This window comes from Macrosteles quadrilineatus, unplaced genomic scaffold, assembly GCF_028750875.1.
Source record: "Macrosteles quadrilineatus isolate MER2022 unplaced genomic scaffold, UCM_ALF_1.0 Scaffold_2__2_contigs__length_208266976, whole genome shotgun sequence".
NCBI lineage: Eukaryota > Metazoa > Arthropoda > Insecta > Hemiptera > Cicadellidae > Macrosteles > Macrosteles quadrilineatus.
In genome coordinates, this window is record NW_026542595.1 from 70,198,228 (window position 1) to 70,217,523 (window position 19,296).

Below are 19,296 nucleotides of genomic sequence, written 5' to 3' on the forward strand. Positions count from 1 at the left end.
AGCTGTGTATGATGTTTATTATCTAAGCTGTTTATTGGCTAGAATTTTTTTTCAGTCGTCTGCTAAGTTTTGCCTTTGGGTGAAGGGGAAGGAGAAAATGGCTGCGGTTGTGGTACTTCAGAGCGGATTTCAAGCTGCAAGTGCGTAATTTACCTATAATAATTCATATTTTCAGTCTTGGATGATCTAAGTATAATCTAGGCTATTCGTGACGCTATCTTCAACACTTTTCCAAGCAATTTATAATCTTTTATTCGAGTCGACCTAATCTATCTCCTAATTAAATTATAGGTTAAGTTATAATTTTTTATTGGTAAGGCCTATGCTTGGCATAAGTCTTTACTCGAGTATATATCAATTGTAACCATAAATAATTTTTTTTTAAGTTCTATAAAACGTTATTAATCTGGTTTTTAGGTTCAAAACTATTTATTTTTATTCCATTTACATTGGCTAGGCCTAACAAATAGGCTAGACTATTTTTGAAATAACTTCCAAGACCTAGGCTTTGTCTAGTCTGGATTTCCTTCCTAAAAGGAGCAACTTAAAGATTGCAATCTGTAAGCATCCATATCAAATAATCAGATAATTTTTTTAACTTAAGTTAGTCTAAAACAATCCATAACTTATTCGTTCATATAGAGTAAGTTAAATTAAAAACTTAAGTTAAGTAGGCCCTTGATGTTACCGGTAGTTCATATTAATTCACATTCACATTGGCTACATTTAGGCTGTATGCTAGTTGTTTTTAAACTATAGGTTTAGACCGTTCCTTTAAAAGAAAAAGGGGTAATTCTGAGCAATTACTTGGTCAACCCCAATTTTTTTCGTATTTTACTACGGTCATCAGGAGGTTCTCAGAAAGCAAGAAACATATAATTCAAGCCCCGCAAGGTTAGGTTAGGTTAGTTAGGTTAGGTTAGGTTAGGTTAAGTTAGGTTATTAATTAACCTAACCCAACGTAACGGTACTGTTACAATTGGCCTTAGAGATGTATTTGAGACAAAAAAAAACATAATAAGTTAGGTTAGGTTAAGTTAGGTTATTAATTACCTCAGTAAACTAGCCATAGCCATAACGGTACTGTCACAACTGGCCTTCCGCGCGTCTCCCGCAAGCCACTGTTATCGCTTGGACTTTGAACCTTCTTATCGCTCGGCAACCTGTACGATGGCCTTGCGGGCCTTGAATTATATGTTTCTTGCTTTCTGAGAACCTCCTGATGACCGTAGTAAAATATGAAAAAAATTGGGGTTGACCAAGTAATTGCTCAGAATTACCGAAAAAGGCCAATAAGATAGCACCAGTGGACAGGCCACCAATAAAAATAACCTACGGTACGGTAAGTTAAGTTAATTAAGTTAAAATAAAAAGAAATTACGCATACGCTAATTGTTTAAAGAACTACAGTAACTTAATTCTTTAATTAGCTGTAATCCCCCTCATAAGTTACCTCTTTTAAACATATCCATTTACATTATTTGAATCTTTATGTTGATAGGCCTACCTTGTCAAATTAGCCATTTAAGTTTACCAGTAGACTGGAATGGGCCTGGGTTATACTTGTACTTCACACTATAAAAAGAACATAACTTAAGCATAACTTAATGGTAGATAACTTAAATATTAACTTATTAAACAATTTTCCAAACCAGAAATATGCAAATATAACTTAATTTAGGCCTAGGCTTAGTTAATTTAGCCTGTTTTAGCTTCAAATATGCCCGTACTTTGGTAATATTATCTGCAGCCCACCCTTATACAGTGCACTGTGATGGTTATGTAAGGTTGGGTTATCATAAATATGTTTGTAGGACTTACCTCGTTTCATTTTAAATCAAACAATACCAGATGAAATCAAACAATACCAGATGAATCAGACTTTCTCCCGCCAAATCCCCTCCAAGTATGCCAAGGTGAGGTTGTTGACCGGATTGCGTGCATCACGTGACACCGCCTATATCTGGTGAGGCAGCTAGAGGCGGAGACGCATTCAACTCAATCCTCGCCGACATTGCTGGCTTCTGGGAGGCAGATCTCAAAGGCCACTAATTGTAATCATGTCAAATTTGGACAGTAAGTCAATTAGGATGTATATTCTTTCCATTCATGATAATCCAACCTAAGATAATCGCCGCAGCACACTGTACAAAGGGGGCCTCCGAATAATACCAAAGTACCAATATGCCTCTATATTATTGTGTTTTGATTTCAGAAAGCAGTGCATTGCCTGCATTTGCAGCTGGAATACAGAATGCCTCCTATAGTACAGATGCAGACATTCACCCAATCAAAAATCCAAGTTTGTCGGCTCTCAAGAAGGGAACTGGGGGCCGGAGCAGTTTCAGTGGCACTGTCGCCACTGTTTTTGGAGCTGGAGGTTTCTTGGGGCGTTATGTCTGCAATAAATTGGGAAAAATAGGAAGCCAGGTAATATCATAATTACCATACCTGTGATGGTAGTTATACCCACTCTATGTAGGATGGGATAGTTAGGTTTAGCCTTCTTTTTTTGACTAACCATCAAATACTGTCCACCTTAACATTATGAGTCGAGACTATTTATATTTTTTTCTGCTAATGTATTGACCACTATTTGAGTAAAAAAGATTACCTATTGAATGTGCCAATAACTATTTTCAATGTTATTACAAACTAGCAGAGAACCTGTTGTTGCTTGGGTCTAAATACTATGTACAATAAAAACACATTTTAAAGGAACAATGTATCAACGTTTATTTTCATTAAACATGTTTAGAGTCCCTTCATATTAGCTGGAGTGTTGGTGTAGGTCTCACGTTCACAGACTGAGCAGGTTTGGATTTTCCTTGTTTGTATCTCTCTTTCCATGTCGTTCAATTGTCGTCATTACAAGTCTTGCAAAATTCATTGTCCGTCTCCTTGGTTTAATTTATCTTGACAAATTATGGTTTTTTTCAATGGTTAGATTCAAGTCCTTGATCAAGATGTCAATCCTCCTTTATCTTATCAATCCTCCATTTGTGATCTGTTTCAATCGTTGTTCAGCAGCCTCTTGTTTCTTATATTCAGCTTTTTCTCGATCCTCTACAGTTCCAAGTAATGACTCCATAGATCATCTAGCGGCTCACCAATTTTATGCTCATTTTACAGGTAGCTTTAAGGCATGGCTTGTTAAATAGTCTGCAGGTTTGCTGCGGCGGGGGTATTTACCCTTACTGGGTATTTCTTTCGGTTCTTGTTCTTGTTTTACGTTGCCATACCCCCGCACTTGTCCCTGCTCTTTTACCCCCCGGCTGCTTGAGGGGGAGGGTGGCCGTGAAACGCTACTGCCCCACCTAACACAGGAGGAGCAGCAGCAGGAGGAGGAGGAGGTCCCAAGACTTGGTCCAACAGCCAACTAACTGCCAACCCAACACCTACACCTACCGCAATAGAAAGTACATGAGTCATTGTAATTACTTACGTATGGAAAAGAGAATAGAATTAGTAAAAGAAATTAGCTTGTGTTGGCAATTCTCACTGAAATAATGAAAATGAGCCGTCTCTATGGATACTTAATTTATTGTTATAGTTTGGCTAGAGGATAAATGACAATATTTAATAATCTCACTTTTTTCATGATTAATAATAATTTCCTACTCAAACTGGCATTTAATAGCTCAAAAACATTATTGCTAGCCTTTAATCTTCAAGTCTCTGGTTTGATTCTAAGTGAGATCTTTACCAGACCCAGATGCCATTTATCTATGCTAACATATATTTAATTTATTTTAGGAGCAAAACTCTATTGCGTACAGCTTATTTTTGTGATATTCTCCTCGGTTTAATTAAAATAGTCTTCATTCTCACAATCACTCTTTTTTTCTAAATGTAAAAAGGATGATTCTGAAAATACTATAAAGTTCTTCTGTTACATTTTGACAACTCTGGTTCGATATCAGATATCACAATTCTTCTCTCAATTTCCAAAGTTGTTCTAATAAAAAAATAAGATTGCTACATGGCACATTTGTCCAAAGTATACATAACTTTTTAATAGGGTTGGACGAGACTGGATTTTAAGTTTGAGATGAAATTCTATTTTCTCATCATAAATCGAGACGAGATCGAGACAAGATTATCAATTAATCAATTTGTTTATTGAACAAAAATTGGATACATGCATGTTATAGATCTGTATGGATCTTATTACTATTATTCAATTAATTATTCAATTAAAAGTTTTAAAATGGTTAATAAATAACAATAAAACTATAATAAAACAAAAACTAAAGTGCAATAACTAATAATTTATTACAAAGGTCGATACAAAAAGAGTGTACAAAATAACAAAAGCTTACAGGAACTTAAATAGTTATGAAAATCTTAAAAAATAAAAAATAAAATGAAAACAAGACATATTTGATTTTAATACTGCAACATGCACATCACAACCAACTATCTCACAACAGTCACAGTCTATAAGATGACAGAATTGTAGTACAGCACTAAAATTATCCAATATCCGGTATTCATTTATCCGCGATTCTGGTTTATCCACAAAGGTTAGGGACTGCTTTAATCTAAATAATAAAGTTTTTATAGGCTAAATGGCTAAATCAACTAAATTTAAAGCCAAAAAGAACTACTGTATGAGATGGTGCATTGTAGTAAATAGCCGATTATTACTTGGTATTTGGGAAACAATTTAACCCTCCAAGTGTCCCTTGTTTTGGCCTTAATGTCTGCCTATTTTTTGCTCATTTGCAAGGTTTTATTAAAACGGATCTGAGAAGCTTGAAAACAATGTTAATTATACTGTTCTATATACCATTTTGTTTGGAAAATCATGGGCTTCAATATTACACATAAAACATAAGGAACATTTGTTTCAAAAAATTTTTTTAGGTAAAAAAAAAATATTTTGGAAAATCTTCAAAAAAAAAAAAGTTTGCGCTCAATGAAATTGTATAAATTATAGGCCTATAAATATTTGAAAATAGCCACTTTGTTCTAAATTTTATGAGGATTACAAATATATAATAATATAAGGAAGTAGATTTGCAAATAAATAAGTTATGGGCAAAAAACAGATTTCAGTACATAGCGTTTAGCTAAGAATGCATACCCTAACAATAGCTAGGAATCTGGCTGATAATTTACATCAATATCACTACCTACTTCTTCAGGATCATCAACCAGCCCTTCAAAATCACTTAAATCTTCTTATAATGCACCACTTATATCACTACTTTTGATTTTTAATGCTAAAACAATGATAAACGTAATAAAACACATCAGTCATCGGTGCGAGGTTAACCAAGCTGTTTACAAATACGCACGTCAGCTGTCTGCTACAATATTTTCGGAACTAAAATGAAAAGCACTTAGAGACAGACCTCCGGAGAAAGCTCTGAATCTGTCAAATAAAACGATACCTAACTCGATCCAGTTCAATCCGATTTTGTCAGTCATAGAGCCTTCGCCGTAAACAGTGTTTGTGAGTCGATGCATCGACACAAAACACTACACAAAGTATGTTATGTGTCGAAGCATCGACAAATAACACTCGGAGGGTTAAAATAAACAACTTTTGTGCAAAACATTAATATACTCCCGCCACAGCAAACCTGCAGACTAAGCAAATATCCATATGCCTGATTGGATTTTCAATTAAATCTATTAAATAACATTAGGTTAAACAAGTACCTAGGTTTGCTGCCACAGGGAGGGTAATGAAGTGGGGGTTTCATTTAAAAATATCAATATCTTAGTATAAAATAAATCAATTTGCCAAGTCTGATCAAAGTAAATCCATAAACAAGCAAACTATAACAGTTTACTTATTCTCCATGAAATTGAATAACATGGGAATTTTAAAATTAAGATTTTTTATTATTTCCGTAACCAACAACTGTACAAAAACACTATATACAGCACTAAATTATTTGTTTTCAAGCTCTTTAAAATGATCTAGAGAAGTTGGGAAGTTTTATGTTTTGGGGGTTCGCAAACTTATTCAAGTTTATACTGCCCTACATCTTCAAACCAAATTTGATAAAAATCTAACAAAATATTCCTCAAGCTATCACATTCACGGACATATTTATATACAGTAAATCTATATGTATAAATATTTATAAAAAAACAAAAAGAAAAACAGAAAAAATACTTTATATGTCTCCCATTACTTACTTACATTGGTTACTTTGATTGATAAACCATTACGAAAAACATTTGACAAGTCAAAATTCAAAATTAGTTACAACAAGAAAAAACTCCTTTAGAATAAAACAAAAAATGCCCAACAATAATCGGCAACCAATGAACAAATATGAAAAATCAGGAATATACCCAATCAACTGCAAAGATTGCTCTAAATTTTATATTGGACAAAAAGGAAGGTTAATTTCTTGCCACTTCAAAGCATATAATCAGTAAAAGTGTATTTAACAGTGTTTAGTCTTAAATTTGTTTGCACTGGAAGCCTTTTTCAGAACAATATAGGTACTTGAAAAATTTCCCACTGGCTAACCTCATACTTACTTCATCATAACATTCATACTTTTGTACTTCCTGGTTCCCCACACAATTTTCAGATTTGGGAAAATTTTTCAGCCTTAGTGTTTGATCTACAAAATAATCAAATTCAAACTCAAGCTCACCTATTTGTATCACCAGTCAAAAGTAATTCTAGAGCTTCAGTATAAGTTTGGATCGGTGTCAAACTCAAATTGTGCCACTCCATAAGTTTGTCTCCGTTCTCTCGCAGAGCAATCTTCTTTTTCCTTGAAGATAAAAGAAACACTATAACTAATTCACCATAACCAAAGTCTTATTTCAAATCAGAAGTCTTTGTTTATCATTGATCAATGGCTGTGTGAAACAATAGTAAACCCTAATTTATGGTATATATACCTAATTTATAGTCCCGAAGGCGAGATTGGAACCCAGGACGAAAATGAAAAATGTTTACTAAAAAATGGCGAAATGTTTGAAACACCATACAACAAGTCTATCTCGCCCGACAGCTATAATACTTCGATGAGGTACAACTAACTGTCGTTACTACAGTTTCGGCTTTTTCCATATGGGTGGCAGCACGTACTTGGTCATCACTTTTTGTGTCTACAATAAACTGCATTAATGTTGTCACACAACGCAGTTTTGACTTTCCCCGATAAGTAACAGCACGTGCTGGGTAAACAAAATAAAATTAAAAAATTAAAATTAGTTTTTAAAAAAAATTTAAAAATTTAAAAGTTTAGTTTTGGATTAAGCGGACTTTTGTATTACCAAAGTTCGGATTATGGGGACTCCACTGTATTAGTCGCTAATAGTAAAAAAAATACACATAAAACAATCATAACTCTTCCAATACACATTTAAAGTCTTGTACAATTCAAACTACAATTTAAAATGATCAATATATATTAGAATAGGTGTGAGTTTTTCATAGTTTCATAGTTTTTCATAGTTTCAAAGTTTCATAGTTTTTCATAGACTCACACCTATTCTCTGGCAATTAGCCCTTTCTCTCCAATATATTATAGAGGTATGGTTTAAAGGATAGGAGTTCTAATTACACAATCAACTACACGTATATTTCATTAGCACAACCTTTACAATCTACTAACAATGGGTTTTTAAATATTACAGTTTTGTTAATCTGTCTTATGTAGTTCTTTGAAGACAATTATCCTGCGGTTAGGTTACGGAGTGTTGGTCATGATCACATTATGAGATCGTGATTGCACAAAGGTCTGCCGAAACCAAAATATAAGTGAAAATATGTATAAAATATGCCTAGGCCTTGTTTATGAAAAAGTCTATTTGATTGATTACCATGCATGCTCCTGTTCTCACTCATAGAACAAACAATTTTTATGTTTTGTACTACAATCTTGACCAATAGGTCTCTTTATTTTTAGGTTGATTAAAGATTCTTAGTTAGGTTATTATTTAGGTAATAATTTTAAACAATTGCTCATTTGATGTCTCTAAACACGGGGCGAGTTTACAAGCTAAACGCCGGCTTTTTTACACGCAGCTAGTAAAATAGCTCAGTGTGAACGACGTACTCGCTCAAAAGCTGCTTGTAAAAAAGCTCTGGAAAAAGTTGACGCTGCCGCTACTTTCCACGCCAACTCACCAGCTTTTGAGCGAGTAGGCGTGTATAGTAGCCCAGTGTGAACACAGTTGCTTGTGTTTGTGCGCATGTTATTCAAAGATGTCGGAGGATTTGGTTCAAGCCAGCTACTGAGCGAGTGGAAAAAGCATCGTGTGAACAACTACAAGCGCACTCGCTGACTCGCCGACGTCTTTCTACACATCTGCGGGTTGGCGAGTGGACAATCACTGTGTGAACGAATACAAGCACACTCGCTAACTCGCCGGCTTCTTACATGCTGGTGAGTAGCTTGTAAACTCGCACCGTGTGAACGAGGCTTAATTTGGATTACATACTGACAATTATTTGCTAGTGTATTTTGCAAATTCAGAGAAATTAAATGCATGCAATTAATTTAGTTTAAAAAAAATAAATAAATAACAATTTATAGAGTATTTAAGTTAGTTTTATAGTTTTCTAAGCACCAGTAATGTAGTAAGACTTTTAAGACCATGAATATTGTTCTAGATCATCATCCCTTACAGAGGAGATCAGTATGATATTCTGAGGCTCAGGCTCACCGGAGATCTGGGACAGGTTCTCTTTCAGGTAAATCTTATTACACCTTTATATTTCATCCCTACACATGCATAGTGTTGATAATTGATATGGTTAAAAAGGCAATACAAGTAACCTCTTAATAGGAAAATAAGAGTAGCTTTAATTAAGTTATTGAAATCGTCAGTAATTTTAACCAGGACTCATCTGTTAGCATTTTACACTAGCATTGACTTATTCTTCAGTTTCAATGGCCGTTTAGAAAGAACCTCCAGTCAGTTATTTTATAAATAGCTGTGTCAATACACTGTTAGAATAATAGGATATCTTTTAAAACTACATCTTCTCTTAATTCTTCCATGTTATTGCCATACACATTTAAACTCTTATAATATCTTTTAAGTTTTTACAAATGAAATTCCATCGTCATACAATTCTGCCCCATTTAAATATAGGTTAGTAAACATTTCAAAACTAGGTCTTTCCCGAATTTAAATCTTATGCTTTTATCACATTTCTTATATAGGGCTATTGTGAATATCTATAGGACTAATAAGCTATTACAATAGGTCTCATGGTCTGGTCAGACCTAGCCCCAGACCAAAGTTAACTCTTTTGTTTTCAGGTCCTTAAAGGCCTAAACACAATCCGTTCAAATCAATAATATACATTCATATCTATTGTATGTGTATATATATGTGTGTCCGTTAGCCTCTTAACAGTTAAAATGATCCGATTTTGATGAAATTTGGTTCAAAAGTGTAAAACTAAGTTAAGCAATTGGTGGTTTTATGGGGTAAAAATCTTAACACATTTTAGCGAATTTCCCTATAGGGAAGTAGCTATTACCGTAGGTCTCATGGTAAGACCTAAGCCCGGGACCGATTTACTTTTTCATTTTGATGTCCCCAGAGGCCAAAAACACCATTCGTTCAAATTTTTATTTATCTATATATATATATATATATATATATATATATATATGTCCATCCGCACGATAACTTGAATAATTTTTGTCGGATTTTGATAAAATTTGGTTTGAAGGTGTAAGGCGGGATAAACTTGAATGAGTTCGCGAACCAGCATGATCGGACTATGGGAACGGGGGTTTATGGGGGGGTTTTATGGGGTAAAAATAGGTTTTTCCCATTTTTGACCCTAAAAACAGAAAATTTTACAATTTCTTGTTAAACCATTTTGTAGAGCATAAAAAAACAAATAATTTAGTATATTGAAGCGTTATTATGCGCCTAATTGTTACGGAGAAAATTCAAAAAAATTGTAATTTTAAAATTTTCATGTTATTCTTATGGAGAATAAGTCAACTGTTGAAGTTTGCTTGTTTATGAACATATTTTGATCAAATTTGGAAAATACAATAATTTCTTCCTACTAAACCACAGCACCTTTTAACATTTTACATAAAAAAAACTTTTACCCTCCCTGTTGCAGCAAACCTAAGTACTCATTAAACTAATTCTGTTTAAATAGGGAATAAATGTGATATTTTTAAGAAGACAATTTAGTTTAAATCCAATCAGGCAAATGGAAATTCGCTAAGTCTGCAGGTTTGCTGCGGCGGGGGTATTTAACTAAAATAACAATCAATTTATGTTCTAAAAAATTGTTTTGAACTACAAACAAAACTAGTTGTAGCGAAGTTGTACTTCGCTATTTCGCTATTTCTGTTCATATACAAATCATCCAACTCTAGTGCCTAATACTGGGTTTCAATATTATCTTTTTTCCTTTGTATGTGCAAAGTATCAATAATATCTTACCTTTTTAGGTGGTGTACATTCATTAACACCTCTTTTCCTAACATTAATATTTATTCTTGTACCAACAGCCATTTCATGCTAACGATGAAGAGTCACTCTACAAAGCTATGAAGTACTCTAACGTCGTCATTAATCTAATTGGACGAGATTGGGAGACCAAAAACTTCACGTTCCACGACGTCAACGTCAAAATCCCACAAAGAATTGCAAGGATTGCCAAAGAGAGCGGTGTTGACAAATTCATCCATGTCTCTCACTTAAATGCTGCTGAGAAGCCAGAGGTAAAAGAATAGGAAGGTGTAACTTATATATTATAGGAATAATCAGTACTGTACCATAATTTGAAAACTAATATAAGCTAAATAACATGTTTAGTGATACTGTATGATAACTGTTCAAACTTGGTAAAAATTTTATATTTTCAAATTTAAAAACCCTTCAGAAGACGTTTATGTCTATATGAATCCTATTTCCCTAGCTTCTTTCATAAACGTCTCAATTGTTTCCTTGCCTCTCATCAAATTTTATTCTCTCATCTCTAGACCTTTCCTATCCAAGACTTCTTCCTGTTCTCTCCTATTTGCCTCCTGAAGTACAATTCATCTCTAAGTGACTCGAGTTCTCTATTTTTCCGCAGCTGCAGTCCTCTTCCAGCAAGTTAAATTTCCACAAATTCGACTTGAAATTTTCCATGTCCTGTAACAAACTGCGTTCAATATTGGCCAATTATGGCCCATCTCCCAATCTTGTTCTAGTCTCATTCTGATGTTTGGCATATATCCGAACGTTTCCCTCTCTTTCTAAATCTGCTCCCAGCCAATTTGCCACTCATCTAATGTCTCCTCTCCTCTGGCTCTCTTGCTTTCCAAGATAGTCCTACCCACCTCCTTAGTCTAGTAGAGGGGAGACTCTGCGACTGGGAAAGCTGGTGTTGATGTGCTCTTCAGTTTTCGTGAAGTTTTAGTGGGTTTTTTTTTAACTATTAAAGTAGTGTTTTGTACCAAATTATAGTATTTTTTAATGTGCTTAAATGTATGTGAGTCATTTGAAAAGATTTGATCCACACAATAAAAAATAAAGGATTTTAGCAAAAATATTTCCTGGAAGAACAGGTATATTCAGTAGTGACACAGATAAGGAGGGATCAGAAATAAGCAGGTTTGACCTCTGGACTGTAGATGAGTGAAAATTTAAAAACGTACGTTTTCATGTCCCTGGCCTTTTACTTCGTAGATACTGGATTTGTAGTTTATTAATATGTGTTTTAATATTTTTTGGGACGGGGGCAACATGTTACACACATTTATTTGGTTTTAAATAGGTTCTAGGTATTTTTTTCGTATTTTTAAAGTCTCGAAATTCACGACCATGACGTGTCCCTAGGGTACATTTTCCAACTTTCACACTATTTTTAGAATAATTATTCATGCCGAAATATATAAAGCCATATTTTTATGTCATCAATGGTTATTAAACTTACAAAAAAGGAGCATATTATAATTTTATTGTCATTGCAAACTGACTACCATGACAAAATAAGTCTGTCCCTCGATTTGGCGTCACGACCATTTGGGAAAAATTTTCAACTTTGGGGCACGACAGTGGCAAGCCTGGCGTCGATGGAGTCAGTTGGTTTTAGAGACTAGTTCGGGGCGTACGTCAAGATTGTATTGCCGGTCGTTTCGAGTTGAAAGGAGGAATTACAAGATTAATAAAGGAAAGATTGTGTTTTTTGTAATTTTGGTGTGTCCATGACCGTACGTAGTCATTCAATGAAGTAGACATGGTGTTATTTTTTGTTTATAAGATATTTCAATTGCTAGATTAACCTAGAAGTCCACTTTGTATCCTCGAACATGAGGTGCAGGGCTACCGCCAGAACAGAGCCAAATAACACGTAATTTCACGACCAAAGTTTCACGACCATCGCGGTTTTTTTTCACGACCAATCCAGCCTTATGGATTATAGTGTGTTTGGTCGTGACAATAACTTTAATATAATTGTAAATTGAACAGTTTAGTTCAATTGAAACACATAATTTTATTATATCTAACAGTATAATTGAAGGATTGTTTAGAAAGATTTAGATTAATCCAGACAATTCACGACCGTACCGCTTGTCCCTGACCATCACGTTTATGATTTCTATCATAAAAAATTCAAAAATTAAAATATCGTCATATTTTAATGTTTTATACACAAAAGAAGCACACCTCTATACAAACATAACGATTTTTCGGGTCTCTGGTAAGTTTTTTCGGAGTTATACAAACTTAAAAAGATTTTATTGGCTTTTTTCAATTTTTCGAGTTTTTTTCTTTTTTTCTAGAAAGACCAAATATACCAAAAGCTCAGTGACCTTTTTATTGTATAATGGTCATAAAAGTAAATTAGTTTATAGCAAAACATAGTTATAAAAATAATATTAACTATTTTTAATATTCATTTAAACGTCCGTTATGGTCGTGACAGAATTTTGTGTTTTTCCACTAAAGATGCTCTTTAAAAAAAAAACTACCAAAGATATTGCGTTACCATGGACATTTTATAAAACTTCAAATGTTAATAAAATAAAAAAATAATAAAAGTTTTGAAAAAAGGGGAAAAAAATTTGCAAAGTGCTTTTCCTGAAAACGTACGTTTTTAAATTTTCACTCAGATAACAAATTGGGATCTGCTCAAACTTATCACTAATGTCATTAGCACTGTGTTTACAAACAAACTCCTCATTAATTAAGTTGACTACAGTCGGGACCTTGAGAGTCTGCAGTTAGCTGCAGCCAATCACAAGACAAGGCTATTGCGAAGTTGCCATATCGCCCGTTGACGACACTAATTAAAATACTAAACAATATTTTCAAATCAGCTGGTAATATAAGATTTGGCAAAACCGCACTGTCCTCATTGGCTCCTTCGAAGTCACGTGGTAAATAGGCTCCTCCCTCTCGTGGTCCCGACTGTAAATAGCCATTAGGGACTGTTTAACTTGGCAAATACTTATAACTAAATAATTATATTTAGTATTTACAATACTAGCACTTATTTAAGATGAACTGTGTAGATTTTGTTGAGTGCTGGCAAATACTTGTTTTGAAAATTATTACAAAAATGACTCTTAATTTGTGAATTTATTACCGGTATTACATTATTTTAATATCATTTATTCTACCCAATTAGGGCCAAATGTTAAAGATTCAATTGGAGGATGAGCTGTTAAATTACAATTTACTTTCAAAATCTTTTTTACCATCGCTAGATATAAGCTTTAAACTGGCCCTTCTATCTTAAAAATCAGTTCAGTAGGAAGGCTAAAAAAAGGATGTTACAGTACAGAGAAACCCCTTTTGGTATTAAGTTACAGTTTATAGATTTCCTTAAGATGTGTTATTTTTATTATTTATTTTACTTGGTTTGGCCTGGTCCTTGATACCAAAGAACATGATTTGGCCTCACCTTAGAAGGCTCTACCCCCGATCATGTGTGTCTTTTTGTGCCCTGACAATGTTCATGCATTTAGCTACTTTTCTGTGCGCAAATTTCTGTCTATATTTCGGAATCCAAGAAGTCTTCTTCCATCTGGATTTTCCCTACATTTGATATTTTCTTCATAGCACTATCTATCTTATTACTATTACGTATCTATTCCGTCTCAAATGTCCGCTTTTATCCTCAGCAGCCATGTCGTCTGCTTGGAATATATGCCTTGTTTCCCTATTATGCTTGATTGTCTATAGGCCTACTCCATTTTCTTTTGCAGGTCCAAAGAGTTTTCTAGGTACTTAATTTTCATATGTTAGTAGCTTTTGTTCAGGACCCAGTCTAGAGCCCATGTTTCAGGTTCGTACATGAGAATTGGTTATATTATTGTTTAGTAAATATTAGGTTTGATGGAACTAAATGCTTATCACTCTCAATCACTCTTCACAGGTTGCCTGGGTGAAAGGAGGGTCCAAATACCTCCAAACAAAATGGGAAGGAGAACAAGCAGTAAAACAAATGTTTCCTGAAGCTATTATCTTCAAACCATCCGACATTTACGGCTCTGAAGACAGGTTTCTAAGGTAGGTAAAGCTACTTGGTTTACTTGGTTGTAGGTTGGTAATACAGTAGACCCTCTCTAATCCGGCACTGCACCACTCCGGCACTCCAGTAATCCGGCGTCTTTTGACGGGAGGTCTTCTGCGATCGCGGCAAAATTCTGATTATCTCCCGCGGTCACGGAAAAGTCATCGTCGTCATGCGCGATCGCGGCAAAACCATGAACATCTCCTACGGACGTATAATCGCCTCCCGCGGTCATGGAAACATCATCGTCGCCATATACGATCGAGGCAAAATCGTGAACATCTCCCGTGGCCGTGTAAACATTATTGTCTACTCCCGTGGTCACGGAAACGTCATCGTCGTCTTGCGCGATGGCTTCAAAATCATCCCTGCCGTCATGTAGACATTATCGTTGTCTCCCGCGGTCGCAGCAAAGATTTTATCATCTCCTGCAGCCGTGTATTGTAACCACGATCGTCTACTCCCGCGGTTACGGAAACGTCATCGTCGTCATGAACGACCGTGGCAAAATCATGATTATCTCCCGCGGCCGTGTTGGCGTTATCATCAACTCCCGCGGTCATGGAAACGTCATCGTCGTCATGCACGATCGCGGCAAAATCATGAACATTCCCGCGGACGTATAGACGTTATTATCGCCTCCCGCGGTCACGGAAACGTAATCGTCATCGTCTTGCGCGATCACGGCAAAATTATGAACATCTCCCGCGGTCATGTAGACATTATCGTTGTCTTCCGCTGTCGCAGCAAAGATTTTATTATCTCCTGCGGCCGTGTTTCAAACTTTATTGTCTACTCCCGCAGTCACGGAAACGTCATCGTCAACTTGCGCGATCGCGGCAAAATCAAGAACATCTCCCGCGGACGTGTAGACGTTATCATCGCTTCCAGTGGTCACGGAAACGTCATCGTCGTCATGAACAATAGTGGCAAAATAATGATTATCTCCCGCGGCTGTGTAGACGTTATCATCGTCTCCCAAGATTACGGAAACGTCATCGTCGTCATGCCCGATCGCGGCTATAGCGGTTTCCGATCATGCGATCTTCGGAGACGAGTTTTAATTTTTAAGTGTTTAAAACTGATAACATTCCAGTAATCCGTCATTTTCACTAATCCGGCAGTATTACAGTCCTATATCTGCCGGATTTGTGAGAGTCTACTGTACTATTACAACATTTTTGAATCCATCTATGAACACAATAATAACAATAAACAATAATGTTTGTAGCGATTATTTCCTTTTAAGTCTATAATCAATCTGATTATTTTTTGCAACATAGTGAATTGCAGACTAATTTGTTTGAGGAAATGCATTTTTGTGCAGGACATTCGCTCACACGTGGCGACACCAGTACCACTTCATGCCTCTGTGGAAGAAAGGAGAACACACCATCAAGCAGCCAGTGTTTGTATCTGATGTCGCAGCTGGCATTGTGGCCGCAGTCAAGGAGCGAGAAGCCAACGGACAAACTTATCTGGCTATCGGGTAACAAATAATAAATAAAGAAGTAAAATTACTTTTTTCATTGAGTATTAGATTGAGTAACTGCTTTTCAAAACCGCCTGTGATTGTTTTACAAGGTACCTGATCTAACCCTCCAAGTCCAAAGGGAAACATGTAATGACAGGCAAATGTGTCACTGAGAACCTTTAAGAGAGAAAGTTGTTATATAGGTCGGCCAGTTAGAAAACGACCTACGCAAAATTTTTAGCGCATGTAGGGGAGGTAACGGCGAGGGAGGGTATGTTCCCCCTCTCCGCCAATGGCCGTTTTCACGCTGCACGACACGACACCAACAAGGTGCCGCCCGGTGTCGTGGGAGTTGGAATCCTGTGTTACCAAATGGAACTGCTTACACAATGATATAATAACATTTCATGTGCTCAAATATTGATGCGATTTAGGCTATACAATATTTTTTGCAGGAACTATTTTTCTCAAGTTATGAAGAACGTAATTGTATACATTTTGATCAGCTGTATAATTTAATTTGATTAGCTGTGTGATCGGGAAGGTTGGGGGTGGGGCAGCAGCGGAGTAGGGGAAGAGCCATAGTCTGTCTCACTCCCACAGCTCTGTATCTCTCTCTCGCACCAATGCTACGAGGAGGACGCTTTCTAACCGGCCAACCTATAGTAGGTTTGTTATCACCAGATGTTGTAAGGAAGACAACTGTTGTGACTATAATAACAGGTCTCCACATTCTAGAAAAGTCAGGGATAGTCATGGATTTTTCACAAATGTACGACAATTTAATTTATTGTTTATGAATTTTGAGTTTGTATTAGTTCATTAATTGTACTCCTTTGTCATCTGTTAATACATATTTCAGTATTTTTTGTGAAACAACTTGTCCAGGCAGTATTATTCTTGTTTGTATGTTATATTATAATTTTTGAGTAAAGTTCGTGGGTCATGGAAATCAATGGTAAATAAATAGTCATGGAAATTAGTGACATATTTTCTGTGGACACCCTGTATAATTTCCATTATGGTTATCGTGCTGACCATGTAATTTTCCATGATGACAATGATATCTTTGTCTTAGTGATAACCTCTTGAAATATTATTTCTTTTTTTCAAATGAAGATTTGAGTTTGAAGATTTATCGTCTGAGTAATGCCAGGTATACAAACGTTTTTGACATAGACAATCTGAAAGTACAGTAGAATCCCAAACCTGTAACGTGAAGGCCTATCCAATCCTGAAAGACGACCATGTTTGATCAATCGCTCACACATTTTACTATGTCAGTGGAGCTTTTCTGTGTTTTAATTTTAAATTATGATATTTATATTCACAAGTTTACTGATTTCTACCATTGTTTTTAGCTCATTAGGCAAATGATTTTTTTATCCTCTAAGTTATCTATTCGATTGTGTTTGTTTTTATGTTCTGATTCCCACACACAACGGAAGTTTCATGAAATGTTTTTTTACGATCAAATCGTGTGACGATAGGCCCAAGAGGTACAAGCTGTCTGACCTGGTGGACTACTTCCACACTGTCATGCGCAAGACATGGAAGTCCTGGGAATACTGGCGCTATGACATGAGATTCGACCCCATCTTCCAAATGAAGGTCCAGTTCACAACCCTGATTCCTGGGACACCCATCGCCAACATGGGCTGGGACCAGATTGAACGGGTGAGTTTGAAGCCAAAATGCATCTTTATTTGGAACATAACTACAGTAAATTCTCAATTTCCAAGAAAAACTTTTATCATTGGTTTCAATACTAATTAAAAATAATAAATGCACCAATATGTTTGAAATTTTTATTTTTATGAGTCCTTTCGCCAGCTACAGTTTTTGTTATGTGTCGAATGATGCATAGCTGGGGAAAGGCCTCGTGAAAATACAAATTTTTAAAATATTGGTACAGTTTCTATCTCTATCATAAAGTCTCAATTATCAAACCTAAACCACTTGCAGCAAGGTTTGTTTCAAATTTCTTACACTGAAACAACCAACTTTTTAACATTTTATGTTCTTATAGTATCATTACAAGTGACAGGAAAATGAGCATCAAAAAGCATGTGATTTCATGGTACTTGGTAATCCACAGTTGTTAGGGTCAAGGGAAGTGAAATGTTGAATAACCGATGATAAGATATTCGAGACCACTGAACCATACACATTAATAATAACACAATATTCGAGATCTGTTTAACTGTCGCAAATCATAACTGAATAAAATTGCCCTAGTCTGTTTCTTACTCAGAGGTGATATAGGAAAGAAACTTAGCTGTAACTAATTAATATTCACTTCAGTAAAGTTATGTCCATCACTATTCATAATGACACTGTATGTGTGGCAGGAATGTGTGAGTGACAAAGTGATCCCAGGAGTGCCAACCCTGGAAGACCTTGGAGTGACCTTGACCCACATAGAGGACCAGGTGCCGTGGGAGCTGCAGATGTACAGGGCGTTCAACTACTACGAGGAACAACCCGGCGAATTTGAGACTCCCGTACCCCCGCCTACAGTGTAGAGCTTAGCTATTGTAAATATCAGTATCACTGCTAAATAAACTCAAGTTGTACGTTTGGTCTGTGTCGGACATTTCCTTGCTACCTTAAACTTTAAATTAATTTTGTTTAATTTGTTTAATAAATGGTTAAGTTTAATAGTTACAAGTTTTTTTCCCCCGTCACATCACAATAATTTGGTCTCCTTGTTTTTCAAGTAAAAGTCATTACTTTCATTATTTTCTGTTTACATAGTAATAGTAAGTAAGACTGTGTAAGCTTAGCTCATTGTCACCTCAAAAGATTTAGGCCCAAAAGAAGCCTACCTTGAAATGGATTGTGCGAGTTGGTATGGATCAAATGTAAATTGCGTGTAGCAAACCTTGCATATCGACTGCAATATGATTCCTTAAACATTGTTAAATAGGCAAAGTGATGAGAATAGCTCAATTTGTTTCACATAATAAAACAAAATGATCAATAAAATAAAATGGAATATGATTTTCAATTGGCAACCAAAATCAATTTTTCTAAAATATTGTCTCTGTGGTGAAGTATTTAAAACTGTACAGTCAAAATGTCAAATGCAAACAATTTCACTTTTATAGGCATTGCAAATTGTAGTATTCCTCACCAAAGAGTAAGAATTTAATTTATGTTTTCCATTTAGTGAACTTGATGGAAACAAAGCTAACAATCTTTACTTTTCAGTAAGGTAAGCCAGCCATAAAACCCCCTGTCAACAAAACACAGTAGCTTAGTTTGTGTCAAGGGACTTTTACCATAATGTTACTTCCACTGTCTTTAAATCACTGAACAGATCTTCAGTCTATGGTGATGGAAA

General features: G+C 35.5%; 1 protein-coding gene across 1 annotated transcript; it reads left to right on the forward strand.

Moving 5' to 3' along the window:
* The first annotated feature begins 16 nt into the window (after positions 1 to 16).
* On the forward strand, positions 17 to 18,611 carry LOC128985558 (NADH dehydrogenase [ubiquinone] 1 alpha subcomplex subunit 9, mitochondrial). The gene is made up of 8 exons (XM_054405156.1): positions 17 to 140; positions 2,216 to 2,430; positions 8,600 to 8,680; positions 10,479 to 10,691; positions 14,339 to 14,472; positions 15,804 to 15,965; positions 17,441 to 17,627; positions 18,302 to 18,611. Exons 1-8 carry the CDS (start codon positions 98 to 100, stop codon positions 18,473 to 18,475), a joined length of 1,209 nt encoding a protein of 402 aa, XP_054261131.1. The 5' UTR covers positions 17 to 97; the 3' UTR covers positions 18,476 to 18,611.
* Positions 18,612 to 19,296: the final 685 nt, after the last annotated feature.